This window comes from Plasmodium coatneyi, chromosome 14 (genome assembly GCF_001680005.1).
Source record: "Plasmodium coatneyi strain Hackeri chromosome 14, complete sequence".
Taxonomy (NCBI): Eukaryota; Apicomplexa; class Aconoidasida; order Haemosporida; family Plasmodiidae; genus Plasmodium; species Plasmodium coatneyi.
The window spans coordinates 1,969,125-1,980,183 of record NC_033569.1 but is presented as its reverse complement, the minus strand read 5'-3'; the positions used below and the strand labels follow the sequence as shown (position 1 = coordinate 1,980,183).

Genomic DNA, 11,059 nt, shown 5'->3' with positions numbered 1-11,059 from the left:
ATCTATATGCATATCTACACTTCTGCTTAACTAAGCAGAACATGCTTTACAGCGCGTGTCTGTAAAAAAAAAGTTCCGTGCAAAGAATTTGGGTTTATTTTTGGAACACTTAACCATGTTCATTCGGGGTGAAAAAAAAAAAAAATAATAAGAAGAAGTGTAACAAAAAATGGATATACTCTGATGTTCCTTTTTGAAAAACTTTCGAGAATTTTTTTTTTTTAAATTTCGTATGGTCCCTGTATACCTCGCTATTTATTTATTTATTTATTTATTTATTTTTATTTTTATTTTTTTTTTTTTGTGTGTATTTTTTTTGTATGGGGGGATGTTCCAAATCAGCCTAGTTGCCTTCGCGCATTTAAATAGGTGTCACCATTCTTCATAGACAAGCCTTACGGTGTAATATTATGTTAAGCCGCGGAAGATAAAAAAAAAAAATATATGTTGTGCGAAATGACCTTAAATGTTCATTATTTAGGACATTCTTGACCTATTGTAAGTCAGTTCACAATTTTATATTTAAAACAGTGTAGAAATGTGCTTTATCTAGTTCCAGCTTCCCGGTGGATTTTGCTTGCTCGCTTTTTGTTTGTCTTATTTTTGTTGCATTTTATTGTTTTACCCATTTGCTGTTGTTTCACTGGTGCATTTTTGTTCCATGCTGCTATTTTTTTTTTGCATCAGTCCTTTTATGTTGTACGTACATTTTTTTTTTTTTTTTTTTTTTTTTTTACCTCTTCCTATAGTGCTAGATAATTTACGTCATGTGTTAACATTTAATTAAAAAAGGAATATTTTGTTCGGTTGCCTCTTCTGGGCCCAGTAGTATGGAAAATGTGTGTGTGTCGTTCTAGGACGTGATCTTCAGCACGCACGTAAGAAAAGGTACGTATGCACCGCGACAGGCGTAGTAGCACATATACTTCGTTACAAAGCAATATTTCTACACGCGAAGACGCAACGAATTTTTATATATGGAAACTGCCTTGACAAGTCGACTATGACATTCCTGCGAAACACATGCGTGGCATAAAAGATAAAAGCAATTAACGTAGTTGTATAGCAAATTTTTGACCGAATAGAAGGAACACATAGTGACGTGAAGAGGACCATATAATGGCGAAAAAAAATGGTTACGTCCTCCTTTTCTGGATTCTTGCCTTGCTTACAACCCTCCTGGACGTGCAAGGCAAAGTGTTCCATGGAAGCTTCAATATTAGGAAAAATGAAAAAATACACTACTTGACAAAATTCAGCTGCAGCATAGGGACGTGCCAATTCAACATAAAAATGAAGCTTACGGATAACATCATTGCAAAGTTGCTTCATTACTACTACAAAATGAGCAGCAAGTCATCCAATGATGGGGGAGACAATACAGATAAGTTGTTTCACATGGATTATGATAATGCATACCATGTATTGACAAACAATGACCTCCATGGCATATCCCAGAGAGTAACGCTAATGTTGGATATTGAACAGAATTACGTAAATCAAGGGGAAAAGTGTCTAGCCTTGGGAAATTTAAGAAGCGTCCATAGGTTGAAGATACCTTTTCACTTTAAATACTCCGATCTTGTGAACAGCAAAACGTACAACATAAATAATTTTATGAGTAATAAATATTCCATATCATTCAATACAATTCACAGTGAATTAAAAAACAACAAAGTGTTGCAATCGGAGATTTCTAGCCACGCTTCTGCTATGAATGAAAAGGATTTTAATTACGATTACGTAAACATTAGTGCCAAAACGACACACCGTGTACACGTATGGTTCTTAATGTTTGACGATTGTTACCACACTTTTATCCGTAATTTGAAGCTAAGCATAAAGGCTAAAATAGCCTACTGGGAATATTTTTTAAATGCCGCAAAGAAGACAGACATTTCGAGCCTAGCGTCTGCTGCGTGGGATGAGGACATCATCAACGATGATAATTCAGATGATGACGATAATAATGGCAATTCCAAGTTCTACAAATCATACAGTTTTGATAAGAATACCCTTTTGAAAAATCCTAAGAGACTCCTCTTTTTCGAAAATAATTTTACAAAGGGGGAGATAGAAGACATATCCTTCTTCCTCAAATATTACAACTTTAAAAATATGAAGAATTTTACCAACATGTACAACAATTTGTATAAAAATGGGTTCTACGAAAAGGTTATAGATTACATATACGAAAATGATGGGTTCAAGGTTGAATATGAGGTAAATATATTCCAGACGAACAATTCACATTTTTCCTACGAGCTGTTATACTCTCCCCTTCTCACCTTTATTTTAACTATTCTATATATCTTTTTAATTATACAATATGGTAGCAAAATCATGCAGAATATCCTATCGAAGGAGCACAAGCATACAATGGTCGTGTGTGTAGCTTTTGTAATTTTGATTCAGCTAATATCCAACTCTTTGCTACTTATCCATTTGTTGGTGTATTCAAAAAACGGAATTGGAATTGAGCTTTTTAAGATTTCTTTCAACCTGCTGAATTTTTTGGCTCAAATTATAATGTGCACCATGTTGCTTTCGCTAAGTTACGGCTTGACCATTTTCGAGGCCTCCTTCGACATTTTTGCCAGGATCAAGGTGATATTTGCCGTCATTACCTTTTTCCACGTAAGGGGCAGAGAACATAAATGTGGATACATACGTATGCTCGTGCATCATGATGAATGGCGCCCAGTGTTAATGCGCCATGATATGGCTCTGCTCGTCTTTTTACCACATTGGCATGCGTGAAAAAGGATATACATATATGTATACATTTCCCCCCCCACGTGTACACACTACTGCGCCCTATATTCGAAGTTGTAGGCTTTTCTGCTACAATCGCACATGTAGGCGCTTACCACCATTTTTGCAATTTCCCCCTCTTTGCAGGTCGTTCTAGTCATCCTGGATAACACATACATCATGGAGTCGTCATCCAAATTCTTCGACAATGATAACATTACGGGATACATAATACTAGCCTTGAGAGTAGTTCTAGCCATTGTATACCACGTCAACATAAACAATTTATTCTTAGTAGCAAAGATTCCTACCATTCGTAATTTTTTAAAAAAGATGTACATATGTGGACTGTTTTACATATTTTCCTTCCCTATCATTTTTATGGTTTGCTACATCTTTGATACATATTGGAGACAGAGATTTATGTTATTTGGGACGGCATTTTTGCAGTTTGTTTCTACGTACTTTATCACAAAAATGTTCTTAACCAATTCAGAGTATTTTAAAGTTTCAGACATGTCAGCAAGCGATCTCCCTGGAGCAACCTCAAGTTGGTTCAATCAGAAAATACACACGTATTAAAAAAGGAACAAAGCACTAGAGAAATGAAGAAAAATCAAATGTATAGATTGATTAATTTGATCATTCGTTATATCCCATGCTTATTTTTTTTATTTTATCTTTTTTTTTTTGTTATTGTTATGTACGTGGTGATTACCCCCTAGCGCGGCTTGGGGCGAACATACATAAACATAATATGTGTAAATGTGTATATACATAGCGCACGTGAGCATGTGTGTGCATTTTTTTCTCTTAAATAGGTTTTTCCATTTTTTTTGTTTTTTTTTTTTTGTCTTATTCAACAGTTTAATTAACGTTTCGTTAATTCGGCACGCTCACCAGTGGCGTAATAACGGGGGGAAATGAAAAGGTGGAAACACGTAAAACAAAAGAAGCCAGCACACAAACGGATGGACAAACATGCGAACGAAGCATATGTCGCGAAATTAACACCTAGCGGATACGCATGAATACATGCAAAATCAAAGCTTGCACGTTTTTTTGTCATTTAATAAATTTGGCTTACCTTGGGAGAGCGGCGCATATGCATATAGCACTAATTTTACGCCTCAATGGAATTTAAGCCATATGCGAGGTGAAATAAAAAAAAAAAAAATTGTGCAGCATTTTTCGCGGTTTATGTTCCTCGCAATAACTTAATTCATCACATCGCACACTGTTAATTAGTTATTCGCGTCACGCAAAAGGAACGCTGGATTGCTTTTGTGTGCCCAGGATTTTCACCACGCGTATGCATAAGCATGCTACAAAATGTATAAATTGTACACATATATATTTACGTACACACAAGTTTTCCCTTCAGCCACGCGAGTTTTGTACACACGGCACAAGCACAAACATACACACATGGGATAATTAAATTGCTTCTTGTGGGATAACTTAGCCAACAAGCGATCTTCTTTATGAAGAGCCATATGAGTACGTTTTAGACGCATGTGAGTGGCGATTCCCCCATTTACACCGCTACAATTGCTGTGCATAAATGTCATGTCACCAGCTACGTTCATGTGAAAATATGCATATATGCACGCACACACTTATACTAGCACATTTATGTTCTCTTGTATATACGTATAAAGCCACTCGCTCGATTGTGTAAAATTAGCCAAAATATAGGACTCTCTGCATGGCACATTACGGCACTACAAAAAGAGCTGAACATGATATTGGGAGAAAATAACAGCGGATTGGGATAGGTAGGTAAATGTACACGCGATACGTGCTTCGTTTTTTCGTCAATTTTTTGTTATTTTCCCCTCACGTTTCACTTTCCTTTATCTTCCCTTTTCTTTCCTTTTTTCCCGCCCTTTTGCTCATCCCTTCATCATTCAGAAGAAACGCATACATCCATTTGGAAACATTTTCGTGAACACGAAAAAGAAAAGAAGAAAAGAAAGAAAAAAAAAACGTAGATCACTTTGTTCCCATTTACTGTATCACGAAGGGGCACGGTCCACACGCAAGTTTTTTGTGCTAACATATTTGAGGATTGTTTTATGTGCATATTAACTGCACCAGCATCTTTAAAAATCACGTAATGCTATGTAGAGAACCTCCCCATACATATTTTCAGTGTGACAACGGAAGCACACTTCCAAAAATTTTTATTTAAACATATACGTTACCAAGTTGGAAATAAAAAGTACTTCACAGAAAAGATAATTTTTTTTTTTTTACCCCCTTGTATACATAATCAGTAGCACAAAATGGCGGATAGAAAATCAAACAAAAATGCAGTTGTCAAGAATGTAGATATGACGGAAGAAATGCAAATTGATGCCATCGATTGTGCCAACCAAGCTTTGCAAAAATATAATGTCGAAAAGGATATTGCAGCTCATATAAAAAAAGAATTTGACAGAAAATATGACCCAACATGGCACTGCGTAGTGGGCAGGAACTTCGGGTCTTATGTTACACACGAAACTAAGAATTTTATTTATTTTTACATTGGACAAGTAGCTATACTGCTGTTTAAGTCGGGCTAACATGATATGTCCCGAAGTGTGTAATTCCCTTTGTCTTTAATTATTTTATTTATTTTTTTTTTTCCACATTTGACAAGAATAATTCAGAGGGGGATTATGTAAAATCATGCAAGGTGGCATTGGATTAAATGAACTAGTGGGGAAAAAATCCGCTCATCGGATGAAGACCCATAAAATGACGCATACAAATGGGTATATTCCTTACAGAAAGGATAAACCTCGCACAAGGTGTACATGCAATGAATGAGGGGAAAATGTTATATGTGAAACGCGACGGCAGAATAGTTCTTTATAACTGAACTTGTTGCCCCTTTTCATTTTACACACATTTTCAGTTAAGCATAGGCATATATATGTACATATGTGGTTGCTCTGTGCGTTCCCATTTCCACCTTGGTGATCACATATGACCTCTCCCTTCTTTGTTTACATAATTTTCCATTTCGCCTGACCGCAAGGTCAGTTGCTTATCATTTTTTTTGCGCATTGCTTCACATTCACACCTTTTATGTGTGCACTGGAAGCAACATCAATTTGAAAATTTGCATTTCACTTGGACACAAAATTCTTCCTTTTTTTAATAAAGTATGAATACTTCATAGTGAGGAAAGCCAAATGGTCACTTCCCCTTTTCATTTTAAAAAAATTCATGTACTACTAATTTTCGTATAATAATATACGCGTGAATAGCAACCAACATATAATTAACAAAAATTAATGACAGGAATAATTTGTAGTGCGTTTTTTTTATAATATATTGACAGGTATTTCCAAAAAAATAAAAAAATGGGCGAATTAAGTGTGCGTACACATATACGTGTATGTAAACACACATGCAAACAGATATGAATGCATTTTACGTGCTCCTGCAACGGTGGTGAATAGTTAAAGGGGTGGTGCCTTCTTGAAGGCGGCACGTAATAGGCATTTCGCTAAATTCAAAATGGTTACACTTGTGGACAAAAAAAAAAAAAAACTAAAATGGCCGAGTCGGCCGAATTTAAAGTAATAAAATCGGACAAAGCATAACTTGGTCGATTTTTTAAAACTGAAAAAATGAAGGGGAAAAAAAAGTTTGGCTCCAAAAGGGTTAGTAGTAATTCACATGAAGAACCTGGCGTGGATGAACAAGCTGCCAAAGAGTCCTCTTTCCGTATTCATTGCGCCTCCTTTTTTTGTTACGATTCATCATTTTCTCCTTCTAGGTGTACTTCCTCCTATTTGCGCAGGTAACGTGAGATCGCTGAGCATTTTTATGCCCTTTCGATGTCCACATTTTTCGTGAGCAGGTAAATTTTCATGTCAATCTCGAGGTCTCCGATGAACTGCTTGTCAGTTGTCAGGGCCATCATGAGTCCGCCGAAGGAAGCGTAAACGGTCCTGCGAAAGGGAAGGGTTCGTTCATGTGGGTACGCACATCGGATTGCGTATTAAAAGGGGATTACAAACATATGGTGCAACATCCCGAAGGTGTGTGGCCGCGTCTGCGAAACGAACCTCCTCTCCGAGGACAACTCTTCGAACTTAAAAATCCTGCCACTCATAATGTACTCAATGTTATTCAGAGCAATATTTTCTCCCTGTTCCCATATTTTATCATCATTTTTATTCAATATTTTGTCTTGTAGAGCCAGGTAAATAGCCTATCAGAGGTGGTGCAAGGTAAGCGAATACGGTGTGTTCATATATACGCGACGTTCACACGGTGCAGCTGAAAGCGTATCATCAAAATGGAATGCAATATAGCAACCCTGGGGAGGGAAAAAAAAAAAACTCATTCCACCATTGTTTTACCTTCTTTTCCTCCACTTTAAACAACTCCGAATGGACATCAAGAATTAATTCCGCGTCATACCCTGTACTTTTCGCCTTAATTCTGCTGACTTTCTCAAACTTGGAATTATCTACACTGCTTATCACAAAGCGATCTTCGAACAAAATATTTGACGCCATGGTTTTGAGCCTTTTTTTCTCCTTTATATGTTACATTTGGGAATGAAATTTATGTTCCGAATTATGCGCGTTAATCTATGCTATGGGTTCCAAAAAAGGAGATGAAAGGCGATTGGGAAATGGGAAAAGAAAAATCGACCATCAGGAAAAATTGCTACATGTATTTGTATTCATATTTATATGCATATGTGGCGCTACCCCCCGATTGGCAACAAATGCGCAAACTTCTAAAACCAATTTAAGCAGTGCCTTACATATAGAGTAGGTGCAAGGAAAATATGCCTCAAGGGGAAAAAATGGGTCACTTCCAATCATATGAACGAAGATCGTAAGCGTTATTTTAAACATTTCCATTTGAGAAAAAAAAAAAAAAAAAAAAAAAAGAGTTCCCTTTTTCGAACTGATAAAAATAATGTTCATTTTTATTCGATTAAGATAAGTCCATATACAGCTATTTAAAGAATGACTGATTATTGGCCAGTTGTTGGGACAGTTGCCACATTTTGGTAGAGGCGCAATAAAGGGGATTACACATTTGCGGGGTGATGCTACCATAAACCCATTTTACAATTCAAAGACGATTCGCACAATCCGCATATGTGAAACAACACTCGAAATGATCTCAGAGATAATCATATTTGGTCCCCTGAACAAAATGAAAAATTTCGTTTTTGAAATGTAGGGCAGTTCTATAAACGTTCGTGGGGGACAACGCAACGGAGAGTTGTTATATGTCGAATGTGGGGATGAATCTCCCCCCATTTGTCAGCTCCGATTGTTACACATAAGCTGGTACAAACTATTTTAATATTCTTTAAGGTACAGTTTTGTACATACAGTTGGTTTGGAGCAGGGGTGGGGATGTACTTTGCACATAATTTACAACTAGGAATTTAAAAAAGGGAGCGCGAAAAAAAGAAAAAGAAAGTATCATTTACAACTACGAAAAAACGAATGGGACTCATTTCGCTTCGCGCACTATCTTAACCCCATTTGTGGAAGTCTTGTACAAAATTTTTATACATTTCTCATCGATGTAGATTTTTGTATCATTATGATGAATATGATACAAAAAAAGAAGGGGAGGTTGACATAGGGAAGATGCACCCGATAGGTCCGATTGCATCTCCCTTTAACAAGGCCAAAGGTAACTATCCGATTATGCGAAACTGTGGCATAATAAAAGGTAAACTATAAACCGTCACATCATATCTCGTTTTACAAGAATAAACGTGTACATAAAAATGGTTAGAACGTACACCCTATGTTAACGTAATTTACATTTTGAAATTACCACAAGTGGACTGTCCACCGGATTGCCAAAAAAAAAAAAAAAAAAAAAAAAGTAAAGGAAAAGAAAGGCCAATGTTTAGTAACTTCTTCCAAATAGGCACCACCTCTTGGCAGGCCTTCCCGACCAGAAACATTTCGTATTGGGTGGGAGTGGAGGTTGATCTAGTGGAATACATAAAGGCTTCATAGCGCCGGAGAGAGACGTCTCTGTGTTAGCCTGGTTCTGAGATAATCTCTGTGTCTCTTTCTTTATTTCATCCTCCGTCGATATGTCCTCACACCATGGCGCTAGGACCATTTTCTTCCTATTTAAGGCATCCATAACTTCACTGAAACTGGTCACCTGAACGATGGATTCATCTAATTTCTTTTTCGCTTTTAGGAAAAGCTTCTTATGGATATCTACAAGCATCTGTTGTGTTTCCAACAAAACGGACTCTTTCTTCACATTGAATTTTTCATTTGTATCTCTCCTTACAAAAAGGCAAGAATTATTTTGAATATCCTTAGGCCCTACTTCAATCCTTATGGGCACACCTCTCAATTCCCAGTGGTTAAATTTGTACCCAGGAGAGTACAATTCCCTGTCATCAAAGATGCAGTTAATTTGGGCATTCTTCAGCACCTTCTCTATATCCTTACAATAGGTAAAAATAACATTTTCATCCGTATTTTTATACAAAATTGGCACAATGACCACTTTATATTTGGCAACTTTTGGTGGCAAAACTAATCCTTTGTCATCCCCATGGGTCATGATCATAATTCCAATCGATCTGGTGGTGCACCCCCAGGAAGTCTGATGAACATACTGCTTCTTTTCATTTTCATCTTCAAATTCGATTTTAAACATTTTTGCAAAATTGGTACCGAGGTAGTGGGAAGTGGCTGCTTGGATGGCCCGTCCATTTTCACTTATAAATGCTTCTGCAGTGGACGTAAAATTGGCTCCTCCAAATTTTTCCCCTTCACTCTTTATTCCTTTAATAATTGGAACAGCTAAACATTCCTCGTACCATCTTCTATACAAATCCAGTATGTCGAAAACCATTTTGACGGCTTCTTCTTCATTTTTATGAGCCGTATGTCCTTCTTGCCATAGGAATTCTCTTGTCCTGATAAATGGGGTGGGTTGTTTAAATTCCCATCGAACGACTGTGTTCCACTGATTCAGTTTAAGGGGCAAATCTCTGTGTGATCTTATCCATTTGGAGAAAACGGAATACATAATCGTTTCGCTCGTAGGCCTAATGGCTATTTCTTCAGGGAGAGTAGAATCGCCATATTTTGTTACCCATGCAACTTCTGGGCTAAAACCCTCTATGTGATTTTTTTCCCTCTCCAATTTATTCTTCGTTACAAAGAGGGGGAAATAGGAATTTTCCACATCCAACTTTTTTATTTCCTTGTTGAAAAAGTTTTGCAGGCATTCCCATATGTAGTACGAAGCAGGTCTGAGGATATAACACCCGGAGATATCGTAGTATTCTATCAGCTCGCTCTTTACGATCACCTGTGTGTACCATTCTGAGAAGTTTACCGTTTTCTTAGCAACAATTCCTAGTATGTTGGCGTCCTTCGATTGGTCATCCTTTCCTGCGTTTGCGCTACTGCCCATACCACTGTTCCCCTTTTGCTTCTCCATTTTGTTTTCCTCCAGCTGCATGTCCTCCTTCTTCATTTTGTCCTTCCCCTCCTCAATGTGTATGTACTCCGGGGCGTGGTTATGCAGCTCACAAAATTTGACCACGTCTTCCCGCTTCATGTAAAGGCTGCTATAGTTGTGCATTGGATGGACAATTATATTTTCCATGTTTTTTAATTCCTCGTCAAAATATAACTTCACAAGGTTTTCCTGGTCACATTTCAAAGCAAGGGGAGTTAAACACCCTGGCAGCAAATTCAGCATGCTCTTTAAATTGCCTTCATCAACAAATCTTAAATTGGACGTTTTAAAAATGGTGGATAAATATTTTAAGTCGACTGTTTTCCAGTTTACTGTGCATAGGAAAAAATAATTTTTTTTTTTATCCTTGAGGAATAAATTTTTTATAATATTTTTTGAGTTTTCTAAATTCATATCTAGCAGATCCTTAATCGAGTTTGCCTTTGCATGCTTCACTTCTTTGTATTGAATTTTCAGTTCGTCTAGTTCTTTGCATAATATTTCAGCCTTCTTCAATTCCTCCTCTGGCACGTTTTCTTCACAATTTGGGCTACTCATTTTGTTCAAAATGGAACTTCTCCTTATAAATGCTTTCACGTAATGGTTGCTGCAATTGGGGCCTTTTACTGAGATATCTAAAAGGGGTTTTAGCAATCTCATGAACTTGTCATGATACCGTCACAGGGGTGGTGTGGTGATAGAATTCTCAATTATTATTACTGATGCGTGTTTATTGTTTAGTTACCCTCGTTTGGACTTCAATTTTTTTTTTTTTCCCCTTTCTGATGCGTTAGGGACTCTCGACTTGTTAGAACCTCAAATG

The 11,059-nt window shown here is 37.0% G+C and overlaps 4 protein-coding genes across 4 annotated transcripts; 2 read left to right on the top strand and 2 right to left on the bottom strand.

Moving 5' to 3' along the window:
* Positions 1–1,119: 1,119 nt before the first annotated feature.
* Positions 1,120–3,336, top strand: PCOAH_00055590 (Uncharacterized protein; the record flags this gene model as incomplete). Its single annotated transcript, XM_020062338.1, has 2 exons — positions 1,120–2,637; positions 2,902–3,336. The coding sequence occupies 2 exons, from the start codon at positions 1,120–1,122 to the stop codon at positions 3,334–3,336; spliced, it is 1,953 nt and encodes a 650-aa protein (XP_019917772.1).
* Positions 3,337–5,042: 1,706 nt separating this feature from the next.
* Positions 5,043–5,324, top strand: PCOAH_00055580 (Dynein light chain 1; the record flags this gene model as incomplete). The annotated part of the gene is made up of 1 exon (XM_020062337.1): positions 5,043–5,324. The coding sequence occupies one exon, from the start codon at positions 5,043–5,045 to the stop codon at positions 5,322–5,324; it is 282 nt and encodes a 93-aa protein (XP_019917635.1).
* Positions 5,325–6,299: 975 nt separating this feature from the next.
* Positions 6,300–7,406, bottom strand: PCOAH_00055570 (DNA-directed RNA polymerase I; the record flags this gene model as incomplete). The annotated part of the gene is made up of 3 exons (XM_020062336.1): positions 6,300–6,704; positions 6,822–6,967; positions 7,119–7,406. The coding sequence occupies 3 exons, from the start codon at positions 7,275–7,277 to the stop codon at positions 6,578–6,580; spliced, it is 432 nt and encodes a 143-aa protein (XP_019917536.1).
* A 1,240-nt stretch (positions 7,407–8,646) lies between these two features.
* On the bottom strand, positions 8,647–10,794 carry PCOAH_00055560 (Bi-functional aminoacyl-trna synthetase; the record flags this gene model as incomplete). The annotated part of the gene is made up of 1 exon (XM_020062335.1): positions 8,647–10,794. One exon carries the CDS (start codon positions 10,792–10,794, stop codon positions 8,647–8,649), a length of 2,148 nt encoding a protein of 715 aa, XP_019917605.1.
* Between the last annotated feature and the right edge of the window lie 265 nt (positions 10,795–11,059).